The sequence below is a fragment of the Helicoverpa zea genome, chromosome 5, assembly GCF_022581195.2.
Source record: "Helicoverpa zea isolate HzStark_Cry1AcR chromosome 5, ilHelZeax1.1, whole genome shotgun sequence".
NCBI lineage: Eukaryota > Metazoa > Arthropoda > Insecta > Lepidoptera > Noctuidae > Helicoverpa > Helicoverpa zea.
The window spans coordinates 12947468-12962647 of record NC_061456.1 but is presented as its reverse complement, the minus strand read 5'-3'; the positions used below and the strand labels follow the sequence as shown (position 1 = coordinate 12962647).

Sequence of the window (15180 nt, the reverse complement as noted above, 5' to 3'; positions counted from 1 at the left end):
ATTACGTTCAAGCTTAAATTCCAGAATTACATAATTATCATACCATCGCCGACAGTATCATAACGCTAACAAAAATACCTGTCTAACGCAGAAGATGAACATCACCACACAGAATAATTGAAACAGCATTGCAATTTAATTGAATTAAATCGTTCACGTCCATCCGAGTCAATTACCCGTTATTTATGTCCAATCACATTTCCAATTGACCATAATTATACCTCCGATTCCTTTGGAGATCATAAACTGGTAACCATTCTTAGAAGCTGACAATTTTAAAATCGTCGCTGGGCAAATTCTTGCCAATGAAAATTGAACCTTGGGGGACTAGCTATATGAAATAGGGGATAGGTTTTGGATGGTAGATGTAATTTGGGATATGTTATACTTTATAGGATTGAAGCTACCACAGGATGAAGGTCCGTTATAGACGATAAAATGCAGTTTAACTTCTAACGGTAGCAGTTTTGCAGATAAAGCTTAGTACAAGGAAGTATTAATAACGTTATATAATGATGGCAATTTCACTTCAGGAAGTGGTTTATTAGTACTAATTACCTTGATCAAAGTTTTGTTTGGAGGTGTGAACTCTTGCCAAACGGGTTTTTGGAAACTTTCGTTTTTTGGCTGTTTAAGGAAAGTTTTTTCCGGTTATGATGTAATTATGTTTGGTTATGATAATTTGTGTGTAGGAACTTTAAGACACCTTAAATAAAAATAAGTACCTAATAAGTAATAAAAAATATGATACGGTCTTTGCCTCTCATCTATATTTTACCTAAAAATAAGGGAATTGTGCTTGTAATTGTTAGGAGATGAATTCATAAAAGTATGTAATTACTAGGAATACTTGGAGGTATACTAGAGGTATACTTGACGCAGTTTTAATCTACTACAAAAGCGAAATCAAGCTATACGTTAAAGAAATCTATATTATATTCTCGTGACTGCCTTATTTCACCCAAAGAATGCAAGCAAGCAACAGCTGACAGATTTGCAACCCGTCCGATCTCCAACTTTACAACCATTCAGAAATGAAAAGCGACGGTCTTACTCCATTAATCTTATCGCATGCATAAACGAAACTGACATATTTAATGTAACCATTTTTCACCTTATAAAGGAAAATGTTCCAGATTATAAATCTCGGACAATTTTACCAGTTGTGCCAGTCACTTATCTGATAGATAGCCCGGTAATGCAAGATGCTGTTAATTTATTGTAGGAGAAAGCCGGTCCTAGATTGTAGGACGATATCGCTCCATATTCGTTCTATAGCTAGACTCTAGTATTGCTTCTAAGGAATTCAATGGAAATTGCTTGTGAAGAACTGGGTAATAGATTTGTTAGTGTATGTGGTTTGTCTTGCATTGTATTTACATATGTTTCTTGTCGGTTACAATGTATGATGGGCAGCTTGAAATGTTTTAAGAGTATTATCTTTCTCTGTAACTTTGAATGCGCATGAGTTCATGTTATCTGATAATTTTTTCTTGGTTATCGCGATGATCTTATTTTGGTAAAAATAAATATTAAAGGACCAGTTTTATTTATCTGCACTTTTTGTAGTAGGTACTTGTCCTTTGTGGGTTGAATAGATTTGGGGGAAATCAACACATAAAATAAGTATCAAACATTTAATTTTCACAATAAATATAAGAACTAAATTGCATTGCTATTTTACAAATTGGTAACAAACATAAGAATTACCTACATAAAAATTACACTGTCAATTTTGTCAATCATTCAAAATTGTGTGACTAAAACTAAAATCACTTCTTTCAGTACTTTGTCGTCTGCATCGTATTTTAGACCTTGTGTAGTTTGCTTTTGAGATTCAATTTGTTCGATAACAATAGGCTAATGGTGAGTATCGTTGAACTATGCTTTGTTTCGTGTTAGGGCTTGTGCTCTGTGGTTTGATTTCACTTCGACTGCTTCTTTGGTATCTTCTCCCTGTTTCAGTTGAGCTGGGGCACCTGCAATATTAAAGTCATTAGCCTCTTGTTTAAGTGCTTTGTTTTAATCTTATTTAGGCTTAACTGCATCAAAATCTTCTAGTCCGTTTTCTACTCTCTGTAGTTGCTTTTTCTGAATTTGTTATTTTTGTAACTCCCTTTTCTCTTTTAAACTTGTGTGATACGGGGATAATGCAGTCTTACACAACTATAATATATCCACCAATATTACATATGTATTCAAGTTATTCACACTTCATTAACAACTTGTTCCCCAGTAGTATTAGCAATATGTCCTTTTCTGCCATATTTGAAATACCATAAATTGTTAAAACCTTAAAAAGTTTTAAGAATCTAAGTTCTAACCGTTTTGTGGCCTCGAGTTAGCTGCTTGACCGGGGTGAGCAAGTTGGGCGACGGGTCCTGTGTACGCAGCAGGGTTCACTGGTCCTTGGAGACCAACTGATTGGGAGAAGTGGATGGCGCCTCTACCATCCTGTTGGAGTGGCTGGCCAGCGCTGTGGACGAAGATGAGAATGAATTTGGTATGTTTTATAGAGTGATTGCTTTATCGTGAAGTGTAGGTAGTTTTAAAACATGTCAATAATTTTCTGTTCCCTAGTTGACTAAGGCTACAAAACCAAAAATCTAATCAGTTTTCGACGTACAATAGATAGTAAATTATTTTCGATATTTTCGGTGTCAATCACAATAGGTAGTGTTTTCAACCACAACAGTATTTTCAATCACAATATGGTATTTTTGTAAAACACAAGTTTTAAATTATGAAAATAGAAAGTGTTGAATAGTGACATAATAAACTTTAATTTAATAAACTTTCAGATACCAACTGAAAAATGAGAATTTTATTTTCAAAAGTGAAGTGCAATCAATTCCATTGATGTTTCCAACTAGAGTTTATAAACAATTTTGTGAAAAAATTGATGCTTGGTTTTACAACCAATAAAATGCATTTAGGTATCTATTTATTTTTGCCAATTTATTCAGCTTCCAATTTTCATTGTAGTGGCGTTGAAAATTTGAACCAATTGTTGTAACCTTCTTCATATCAAAAGACAATTATAGTACATAATATCAGATTCAGGTTTTTTAAGATGTTTTTCTTCGCCGTTACTCAGTCATTGGTGTTCAAGACGTACTCGGAACGTACATACAACTTATAGCATAATTTTAGGATGTATTAAAGTGAAATAAACAAACTCACGCATTAACAAGACCCTGGTCCTGATACACCAGGTCGTAAGGCCTGTTGGGGTACGCTAGAGGAGCTCCTAGCACTTGTGGCTGCACCAAGCCTCGGGGGTAGCCTCCGAATGGATGCACCAGCGGCTGCCCTGATGGGTCTACGAGGACTGCGTTCTGGAAACCTTATGAAGATAATAGATTTGGTTATTTTTGTTGTAAAAGAGTTATTTTTCGTCATTGATTAGGTTGGATGAAGATGTAAAATCGGCTATGAGACTATCTTAACTTCTCTGACAACCTCAAAATCACGATATATTATTCACGGAGATAAGAGGATCAATATCACGATCCTTTAAACCGAACCAAAAAGGAGAAGTTTCTCAATTTGTTGAAACCTTAAACAAGTAGGTACTTAAATTTTTCGTTTATTTAACTTAGTGGGTCCAGTATTTTATGATTTTATGTCACTGATGATAATATTCCTAGAGTGAGGATTAGTTTAATACTTACCATGGTTACCAGGGAACCTAGCGTTTCCTTGAGGTGCTGCAGCAACGATATACACAGGCTGGTAGCCTCCTATGCTGCCAGGACTGAAACAAATCATAGTAAACGGTTTATAAGATTGTGAAAGGGAAATAAGGAAGAACATTTAAAAAATAAATAATCTAATTGGAAAACTAGTTCAGCTTTAAACACAAACAGTAATTCGTTTATTTTACTATGAAACGGATACTTTTGTAAAACCTTCTTTTGTCCAAGTTTTCTTTGAAAATTATTCGCTCCAGGAACAAAACTCGGCAACAGCTGTTTTGCTAATCGGACGTTTATCTTGTTAGTGGAAATGGGTCTAAGTCAATTAAATCGCTTTATTGGCCTACTGCACCCGATGTTTCAGGTTTTCTGCATTGATAGCAGTCTGACGTGATTTATTTATTCATGCTTAGTCTAGTCTAGTCTAGGTTACAGAAACCATCAATAGGGACTTTGTACCAATCCTACTAATATGATAAACGAGAAAGTTTGTATGTTGGAAGAATGTATGTTATTGTTAATCTTGCAAACAAAAAAATACTTTATAGACTTTGATAAACTTGGCAGTGCAGAATGTCATATAGACTTTTTTTCTCTTGGTTAATTGGTTTAATTTAAACAAGGACCTTACCTGTATCCAGGAACTGGCATGTGAACAATAAACACTCGTTGTCCGGGAACCAGCCCGGGGATGTTTGGAGCTACGGGATTCTGGAAATTAGCAGAAAATTTTCTTATAAAAATGTCCTTAATTACAAAGCGATTTTATTGGGACTTTGCTGAATTTAACTAGGTTAACAATAGAATCCAAAAGCATCAACACAAAATATTAGCAGCAACCACAAACATGTCTCTTTGCTGTAATAGTTTCATTGGGCGCCAATCGCTTACACATTTATATATCGATTTTCGCTCTCTAAAATCAATAGATCGAGTACTTAATCAATGTTTTGTAAATAATTAATAAACTGCCAAAGGTACCTGTTGTGGAGGCTGCTGCGGCTGCTGAACTCCTGGCACCAGTTCCACTTCACTGTCCGGCTCTAAGGACTCCAGGCGCGCAGGCGCACCATTTGGACCGTTTACACTTACTGGAAATTAAAGTGACACGTTACAAAAATCAGTTAATTAAATTATTGTTTCAAGATTAATTTTGTCCAACTTTTAATGCACTATTTGGCGCAAGTGTTGGACAATAATATGGACTAACCTTGCTTCTGTTCGGCGGGTCTGTAGTAGTTATCAACAGGCTGTTCCAAAAAGTAGTCCAATCTGAAGAGAAAAAACGTTACTATGTAACAATAACATTCGGATTTCATCACAATCAGCCCTTTTATATTAACAAGTACTCGTTCATCGTTTAGTTAGTTCCTTCAAGATCTTTTAGATATATGTAAAATGGCTAGTAGGTAATACAAGAGTACCAATAGTTTTTGTGAAACTTTTCGTCACGGAAATTGTACGAGTCGCTGCGCAGAAACTGTTTTAAGAACCAAAGCTTGAGAGGGACTTTAGTTTGGGACCTTCATAGTTCTGTTATAAATAGTAGCAGTAAGATGATACTTACGGGTTTAGCTGGTGCAGTCCTGTTTGCTGTGGGTAGCGCTGCTGTTGAGTGGGAGGAGCCGCGCTTACCACCGCCAACACCGCCGCTATCACATACTGCAAATACAATTGAATCTATACTTAGGTATATTAGACTAAAGAGTTTCTTGGTTTGAACTCGTTTATCCGAGAGACTAAAAAAAAACAATATTTCAGTGAAAAAACCCATTTGTCCGAGGCTACAGATTTTCTAGAACATTAGAGTGCATGACGAATTTTTTGGGGGTGAAACCGGGTTCTTAGGAACGGGGGTGAGATCGCTGGCAGATGCTAGTTTAATTATAGATATCGTCATATATTATCTAAATAATTAAACCATTGAACAGTTCCTGCATCATTGAATGCAAGAATAATTTCTGATAGACCTGTGAAACGCCTGCCATAATAATGGTTTCGTGTAGAAATTATGCAAATTGCTTTTCCACCGTGTAAACTCATTGCTGAGCTTCTAGACACCTAATTTCAAGTTCTTCTCTAAAGAAAATAAGATTAAACATTGAGTTAACGTTAACTAACCAGTGGTCAAACAGTTAAAATCACCTCGTTATCATTACAGCTCATCTCGACGCGATTACAATTCTACACAGCTCTGTGCCAGCCTTCGCTCGGGTCACGACATCTAAGGCCGAATATCGCATACATGTCACTATACATCCGCGAAATTCTACTCATCACTGTATTATGAAACTATAGCTTTTTCCCGCAGCATCACTTGATGAATTTCCCGCACCGTGAATAGGTCGATGCCTAAGACCCACCTATCGCCATGCCATAAGTGTAAATGTGATACACTCTTTTTCACATTTATCAAGGATAAAAGGATGAGGTTTTTGTCAACGAATGTTTGTCCGTTACATTTAGTTGAAAAGTTAACTCTAAAATTACTTAATTTATTATCGTTCTGTTCTCCATGGTATTTTCACTCTGTTTTCACCAATAGATAGAGTGATTTATGAGAAAGGTTAATAGAAGGTGGAATTTTAATACTATAATAGGTAATAATAACTTGTGCATTTTCCTTATATTATGGATTGATGTAATTTTGTTTCCTTAAAAGTTGGAAGTGGCAAATACGATGTGCAATAAAGTATTTATTCAGTAAAAGGAAATATTTCCTGGAACTTTTATTTTTCCCTTTTGTTTTGTCAGTGACTAAATAAGAACAGGAATTGAATAATTAATAAGACATATTTAATGACTAAAACTACAGACAATAGCCATATTTTTATGTCTTGCATCAACGTATTATTAATTACCTATATACAGGAGATAAAAATGATTACAAAACAAATGCCTACCTCATTGCATTACGCCGAGATGATCGTCAGCTGTTTATTTTTAAAGATTTATTTACCTATGTAATGACCACATTTAATCATGATGAGTTCTAAGCGGTCTGCACACTGCAAACTTTTAGTTGGCCGACAATTTTCGCTCATAATCTACACTACACTAATATTATAAGGAGGAAAAAAAATTGTAATGAATAAACTCAAAAACTACTAGATTAATTTAAAAAAATCTTTTAATGTTGAAAAGCTACAGGCTATATTTTATCCCGATACGGATAGTAGTTCCCAAAGGACGCGGGTGAAATCTCGGCAAAACGGCTAGTTCACATTACAAAGATCCGGTCGGATCCGGCCGGATCCGACAGGCCGACTGAAAACTTTGATATAATAGGAATCAAGATTTTCTTAAAAAAAATTGCCAACCATCGGGTCAACTGTCGGCCCACTGTTTAGTCTGCACTGTGCTCTAAGGACCATTATTATGTATGAACCTATGTCCTGTCAGGTGATTGAAATGCTATACATGGCCTATGCACTTTTATTGGCCTATTCATGAATGTAAAATAGCTTATCTGAGTTAAGCCGGGCTATAGTAATGTCTGTTTACGATTGATTGATTATTTTTTTTGTTAGGACTGATCTAATTTGTCTCTGCTAGGAGTACCTACTTCAAAGCATACAAAAAGTGTAGAAACCTCGCGGTAATAAAAATATAACTGCCTACTATTTTGACATTTTTACCTCTATAATAGCGAAAGTTGACGAGAATGTAAAAGATTGATGTTAGTTTCTCACTCTATTAAAATTGCCCTCAGGATTTTGGCGATACATAATAGCCAGATAAGTATGCTATTTTGTCAATTATGTATCAATTCATGGGAAAAAAATCTTTATACACAGGATTGAGTTGCCTGGGTAACTGGATTGAGGAGGTCAGAAAATACTGGTAATCAGATGCGTGCGGTTAGACTGGAAGCCGACCTCAACATGGTTGGGAAAAGGCTAGGCAGATGATGACACAGGGTTGTGGACGAAAAAAAATGTTTCAAATTGTTAAGAAATAACGCGTTGATATGACCTACTTTGTTACACATTATTTTGCATAACAATTTCAATTAATGATAGACATAAAATAGAAAACAAGCGTAAAATTACACTAGCAGTTATTGAAATGAACCTGTCATTCGGTTACGTACGAAGAATTTATTCGTAACGTATTATTTAATGGTTACAGTAGAATAGACAAGCATTTCTCTATGATTTGTAGTGTTTGGAAGTCGGAAATAGCACTTGCATACATAATATAACAACATGATGTGCACGCAAGGCAATTTTATTAGCAGTAAGTAAGTGTACCTTACTAAGGAGTGGAAATCTTTTTTGACGAACTGCGTTCATCATCCGCCGAGCCTTTTTCCCAACTATGTTGGGGTAGGCTTCCAGTCTAACCGGATTCAGCTGAGTACCAGTGCTTTACAAGAAGCGACTGCCTATCTGACCTCCTCAACCCAGTTATCCGGGCAAAACAATACCCCTTGGTTAGACTGGTGTCAGACTTACTGGCTTCTGACTACCCGTAACGACTGCCAAGGATGTTCAATGACAGCCGGGACCTACAGTTTAACGTGCCATCCGAAACACTGAACTGCGTACGCGATTCCCAAATTAAGAGCAATATTTCACTTTTACAGATTGGCTATTTATCTGTTTGACAATTTCTATAGTCAAAGCTTTTTACAGTTTAGCAGACATCACATGAATTATAGCGTCTACAGATCTCTGATTCTTGTTATTTTTTATCTTTCTACTCTATGACATCCCCTTACCTTTTACCCGACTGCACCATACAAAAGGTTCATTTATTTTCCTATTCTCTGCGCTTAGACTATATCGTCATCGATAAGTAATCTTGTAATCGATTACCATAGGTGTTCGTTAGTTGCGGTAATCCGAATTAATTAATCAATTACACGTTGTTTGTTTATTCCGAGTTCTATCTTTGTTGATTAATCTAATTGTTCTGTGTTTTATGGCCGTTTTCATTGTTTTTAGTTGAAAAAAAAAACCTTGCAGGTATGATTTATGGGGTGTGAGTCAATAAACGTGGTTAGTAAATAAGTTATACTGTACTTCCGTTTTTTTAAATAAATAAACTTACGTATTTTTTAAACAATATCAAACCAAAAAAAATATTCAAAAAATTACACCGTCAACAGGGAACGGAATATTGAAGAATAGAAGGGTGCTATAATTTTGACATACAAAGGAGATCATTCAAGTCTCGAACATTTTGTACCCAAAAATGAAAGTGCCGGCCAGAAGAAAAAAATTGTAGATTCTTGTAGAGAATAATGACCTGAAGATTTTTTACTATTACAAGAATTGTCTACAATTAACCCCTAGGCTGCTATTTGAATTTGAAAATACCAAAAAATCCCACAATGTTTGGAGCATTACATTACGGCCCCAAACTGGTGAAACTCGCCGCTGCCTTCAAATGACTCCTGCCCAACCTGGGAAGTCATCAAATGACCCCCCTCTCGCTATGGGGAAGTCAGACTCTTACTGACTAAAACCCATCATGGTGAAACCAGTGCCGCGATAATTCTTTCGAACAAGCCCGCAGCCTCTATAGGCCTTGTTCCCGCAAAAATATCGTAGGATTCTTGTCGAGGATACCCTGAAGATTTTTTACTGTTATAAGGAACGTCTTCGGTTAACCCTGAGACTGCTATTTGAGTTTAAAGTGTGAGAACCGTGAAAAAAAAATCTATTCTCGAATGTTACGGTAAATAACGTCCACAGTATTTTTTAACTTATCGAACGTCTACCACCGTCTACCCCCCCCCCCTCCTGATACACCGAGGAGACTTATTGATTTAAACCCGCGTTAAACAGTCTGCAAACACCAGGGTCAGAACCTCCCAGGGCTGCAAGATTGTTCAAGGAACATGATTCCTTCTGATTTTGTACCAGGGCCGCGGTAACTCTTTCGAACAATCTTGCAGCCCTGGGAGGTTCTGACCCTGGTGTTTGCTGACTGTCTGAGGAGGGCTTGGAACAACGCTCCCCGCCGACACGGGCCTGTAGTCTCCAAGGAGGCGGAGGGACGATGAGCCTCCCTAAACTCACCGCCCACAGACCGACGTCTACGGTGCCGGGCGTCTTCTCGACACCCGACGCGCGTGGTGTCTTGCACGTCAACCTCAGCGGCTGGGATGAGAGGCGTGAACTCTCAGTTATTCCACCGCCTCCTTCTCTTACATGCTTCGCAGAAGGAGACGAAGGCATCCCATTCCCCTTCGCCTCTATAGAATTTCGAGTGGCTCATCGTCCCTCCGTCTCTCTCTTGGAGACAACAGGTGTCGGCGGCGTGCATAGTTCACGCCCCCCTCAGAAAGTCAGCAAACCCCAGGTGGCCTTAACCTGCCGGGGCTGCGGGATTGTTCGAAAGAGTTAGTCCGGCCCTGGCACATTATCAGAAGGAACATGATGATGATAGCAGGATGGAGGGGGGGGGGGGTATACGGTAGATGTTCGATAAGTTAAAAAAATACTGTGGACGTTATTTGCCGTAGCATTCAAGGATAGATTTTTTATTCTTATTCACGGTTACTCAAATAGCAGTCTGAGGGTTAACCGAAAACGTTCCTTATAACAGTAAAAAATCTTCAAGGCATCCTCGACAAGAATCCTACGATATTTTTACGGGGACAAGGCCTATCGGGGCTGCGAGATTCTTCGAAAGGATTATGGCGGCCCTGGTTTCACCACGATGGGTTTTAGTCAGTAAGAGTCTGACTTCCCCATAGCGAGAGGTGGGTCATTTGATGACTTCCCAGGTTGGGCAGGAGTCGTTTGAAGGCAGCGGCGGGCTTCACCAGTTTGGGGCCGTAATGTAATGCTCCAAACATTGTAGGATTTTTTGGTATTTTCAAAGTCAAATAGCAGCCTGGGGGTTAATTGTAGACAATTCTTGTAATAGTAAAAAATCTTCAGGTCATTATTCTCTACAAGAATCTACTATTTTTTTCTCCTGGCCGGCACTTTCAGTTTTGGGTACGAAATGAATGTTGTCCTTTGTGTCATTTTCGCTCTCAAGTCAACCTGATAATTGAATTAAATTAACCTTATGATTTAAGTAACTTATGAGATGTTCAAATAACACCAATGCGAGATTTTACCTTACTTTTACTGACCTTTAAAAATCCTTACTTTATGGTTTTTCTCTCAATAAAAACCATGCAACATAAAACCTATGATCAGCGATGACACGCAACGGAAGGAACAAGCGGTAAGTAGCCGTCACATCAGTATGTGACAGACGTAAAGGCCTTCACCCACTTACTATATCATCTAGCCGTGGTCAGGCGGAGTTTTTATGCCATGTGATGTGATGTGTTCTGACCTTGTTGTGTTGGAACGTTTTAGTGGTTTATGGATTGGTAAATAGGGAGATTTTTTTGAAGCTGCATCAGTTGATTAGTAAGTAGGGAAAAATGTTTTGTAGATCATCGGGTATTTCATCACTACTCATTAACGTTAAAAGTAATATTAGACAAAGTGAATTTCTAAACTTGCTTTATTTATTGCGAAACTATACTTTATATCTATGTATTTTTGAATTTCTATTTATAAATGAAATGTTTTATTACTTGCAGAAAAGTAAGGCTTGCATTAAGATAACTCGCTGCAAAATTAAGATTAGGAATTTAAGTTAAAATTAGATTAAAATTACGAAAATGTGCTTCTTGCTATCAAAAATCATCAACTAAGAAAAATAAAAACATTGAACTTGATTCCCCAACTCCAACATTTCCTTGAAGCAATTACTTGACATAACTTGATGTGATATAAATTCATGTAAGACTCCGCCCTTGACCTTGCTGTCACAATTTCGTCCGACTGACACATCAAGGGATCGTTCAACTCGTCCTACAGTTGAGAGCACGGAGGAAGGAAATATGACCAGAGATGCTATAAGGCAAGTAGTCAAGTCAAAGTAAAAAAACAATACATTTCAAATAGGCCTACAAAAGCTCTTTCGAAACGTCAAACTAGTTGCATCTCATGGAGAAGAACCGGCAAGAAACTCCATGGACTCTCTTTCCAAAACAAGATTTACAAGAATTTTCTGTCTATTCCTGAAAAAGGTCAGGCGCCTTCTTGTAGGTCAATTAATGTACGGTAGGCGTTATCAGTTACTAGAACGATTAAGACGTTCGGGTTATTTGTAAAATCGGGATGTTTGTTAAATCAAGATGAATCTGTCAAAGATTAGTCATGAGTGCTCAGTGATTTCGTTTTAAAAATAATGGACGGGTTCTAAAGAGTGCATATGAGGGCGGAGCTAGTAACGTTAATCGTGCCTGGACACCCGCATTCTGATTTACTTTGACATCTCTGCTATACATTTTGTTCTCTATGGTTGAAAAACAACTTTTTGTAAACAAGGCTGATAACTTGAGTTGAATCAGAGCATTGTTTTTGGCTCCTATTGTTTGGAAATATTACTTTTTTTTGCCAATGTCAAGTTTGTTTTTGTTAATGTGTGAATAATTATGTAGGTTAGTCAGTTCTTTATAATGTGATATTATGGACAATACAATATGAGATTAAGACCGATATTCTGGAACAAAAGTAATTCATTTTGCAAAAAAATAATTATGTGACCGAAAATTTTTGCTAGATACTATTTCTTCAATAGTTAACCGAGAAGGTGCAATAGAGTTTAGTCTTCATTAAGGAATTAGAATTTAACCGTACACCATTTTTGTTTTCTATTTATTTAATTTGCTATTCCACTCGCGAATTCCAGAACTCATAAAACTATATCATCTTAACACACTACAAATCACAAACTATCTAAGCACAATCATCCTTCCACTACCAACCAGTTCTATCCATCAGATAACGAACCACCCGTATTTACCCGTCTTGCGAAACATTGCAAAAGCCAACAATGACACATTCGTACTGTCACAGCCACTTAGCCACGAGGCATGTAAGTAAGTAAGTGTCTGAATGATTCCTTTTATTGCGCCACACAATGTAGCAAGCTGGAAAAGTGTAATTTTGTTCGTAATAACCCGTGAGGACAGTTAGGGACGCGCGTGGCTGCGTCTGCCTACATATTACTCTGAAGCGACCCGGTTTTGTAGGAACTTCGTTTCGTGGTTCTCTAGGTAAACGTTTATGCCGCAAGAATGGTTTGTGATGGTGTGTATATGGTGTTATTATCTATTACAATTATTAACATAGTATCTAATGAATGTGACAAAATAAGGGCCACCCTCTTACCTGCCGGGGAGTTCTTTTTTATATTTCTATCGTTCATCTTTTACATGTATCAGAAGGTCGGATGTTTGTATTTACATGAGAAAAATTACAAACAAACAAACACACAATACTGAATACTTTTCGTCATTTATCAGAATAACATGATTTGAACATGAGTACAAGGTTTTTGTGAACTATTTTTACCTTTCAGCGATTTTTACACTCATTAAGTTATAGGTCATTAGGTTTTCTTCTTCATCTGAGTATTGTAAAATATATAAAAGACAACAAAGATACTCAGAGATAAATATTTAGGTACTTCATTAAAACAATAATTACGTGTCTGCTTTACAGACACGTAATTATTTTTTTCACATGCTGTGATATGGCAAAGTTTCAAGAAGTTACGCAAAAGAAAAGCGTAACAGTACCTACTCGCCTATTTCAGCCAGATTTTCATGAGCAGAGTGGCGCAGTGGAAGCGTGCTGGGCCCATAACCCAGAGGTCCGTGGATCGAAACCACGCTCTGCTATAAATATTTTTTGGTGTTTTTTATTAACTTTATTTAGGTATTTTATGTTATTTTGGATGTTTATTGCATGTTTGTGGATTTTGATTGTTATTTTAATTTTTGTGTGCCTTTTACATAATATGTATTAAGTGCCTATCTAGTATCTTGTATCTTGTATCTTGTGAGTTATTCTCACTAGTATTAGAAAGGCCATATAAATGAGTATGCTTGTCATTTCTTCATGCTCAAACGGCTGGACGAATTTTGATAATATTTGTAAAGCAAGAAATTGACGGTCAGGATTACTACATAGGCTATCTATTTTTTATCTAGTTTGTAGTTCCTTCTGAACGTGAGTAAAGCCACGTGAAACTACTAGTATTGTATAAAACAGTTATTTAGATTTTCCCAAAGTACCCTCTATTTTCTAGTAATTCAATTATAACAATGACATTAGCGTGAATGACGGAAGTAACGGACTATTTTGGCAATGTCGGCTCATGTATGAACAGCAATGTTCATGAAAACTGTGAATGAACAAGCTATGAGTGAAAAATTATGAATGGCGGCTATCATTTAATGACTAGGTAGTGGAGTGTTAAAGCTAAAGTTTTTTTTTTGGACTCGGATAGGAAGAAGCCGTAGGTACCTATATACCTATGATGTTCTGTTGTATGAATTACATTTCTCCCAAGTTTCATCAAAATCTGTTCTGCCGTTTGAGAAAGCAGTCTTAGTTTTATATACTTGTTGTTTGGTAAGAAATTCAATGGTTGAGTGCTCAATTCCAAGGTTTCAGGAATGTTATCCTGTGTTTGAAGTTATGCTAAGAGAGAAAAGTATGTAGCAGCAGATACATATACCTTATGTTACAGATTGTTATGTACCGAAAATAATTCTAGGCGTCTGGGGTGAATAACCTACTGAACAAAATAATGACCGTTAACACATACGTTAGTTGTGTAAATAAATAGCTTTTTGTCCTTTCCATGCCTGATTTAGTTGTAGCGTTAGATTTCTAGAATTTAGTTTTATGTTTTTTCGGGGTTTCCGCTGTTTTTTATAGCAGCATTTAATTTGTATGTAGCATGTAAGTAACTATTAAAAATGTATGTAAAACATTTACGGTAGGTATATTACATTTGTGTTTTAAATAAATAAATAAAAAATAATCAGTCTAATTAAAAAAAAAAAAAACATTAGCAAATATTAAAAAAATATATTTTACAAAGAAAATAAGCTTATTTGTTTTTTTTATATATTTCCCATTTATCAATAAAATATGACCTTCATAATTTCTAATTACCTTCACCAAACTAAAATTACGGCTAAACTACAAAAAAAAAAACATAAAAAACAAAAGAAAACTTACAAAATTAACAGCCATATTTTCACAACACGATCTGACCCGCGCACTTTGACTCACAGTGTAGTAATGCGCGAGCGCACATCGCGCACACTTATATGAGAAGCTAGTGCGTGCGACCATAGGGATAAAATTATACGACCATTACGCACTGTGTAGGGGATTTTTGGAAAAAATCTATTTCCTTAGGAAGTTGGTGAATATGTAATCATAATTGAAAATATTTTAATGGTTTTAGGAAACATACATGAGTGGTTTATTTTTATGCGGTTGAGTGTAATGTTTCTGTACCTGTGCTTTGAAGATCTGTCTTCAGCAGAATAAATAGAAATAAATCATAGTCCGGGACATATGGGACGATCTGTTTGACAATTTACCATAGCGAGTTTGGGCGATATAGTACATTGGGATCTATTCTGAATAATCAA

The 15180-nt window shown here is 36.5% G+C and overlaps 1 protein-coding gene and 1 non-coding gene across 2 annotated transcripts; one reads left to right on the top strand and one right to left on the bottom strand.

Annotated features, from left to right (window-relative positions):
* Positions 1 to 1623: 1623 nt before the first annotated feature.
* LOC124630695 lies at positions 1624 to 14875 on the bottom strand. The gene is made up of 9 exons (XM_047164659.1): positions 14759 to 14875; positions 5266 to 5360; positions 4909 to 4970; positions 4680 to 4789; positions 4330 to 4409; positions 3675 to 3757; positions 3184 to 3346; positions 2325 to 2476; positions 1624 to 1979 (listed from the first exon to the last, which is right to left on the bottom strand). Exons 1-9 carry the CDS (start codon positions 14873 to 14875, stop codon positions 1882 to 1884), a joined length of 960 nt encoding a protein of 319 aa, XP_047020615.1. The 3' UTR covers positions 1624 to 1881.
* Trnam-cau lies at positions 13336 to 13407 on the top strand. Its single transcript has one exon. It is a non-coding gene; the product is annotated as a tRNA-Met (tRNA).
* Positions 14876 to 15180: the final 305 nt, after the last annotated feature.

Coding starts and splice junctions, on each gene's coding strand:
- LOC124630695 (XM_047164659.1), bottom strand. CDS start 14,875: ATGGTCGCACGCACTAGCTTCTCATATAAGTGTGCGCGATGTGCGCTC. Junction 4,790..4,908: donor ACCCGCCGAACAGAAGCAAG/GTTAGTCCATAT, acceptor TTTAATTTCCAG/TAAGTGTAAACGGTCCAAAT. Junction 4,410..4,679: donor CGCAGCAGCCTCCACAACAG/GTACCTTTGGCA, acceptor GCTAATTTCCAG/AATCCCGTAGCTCCAAACAT.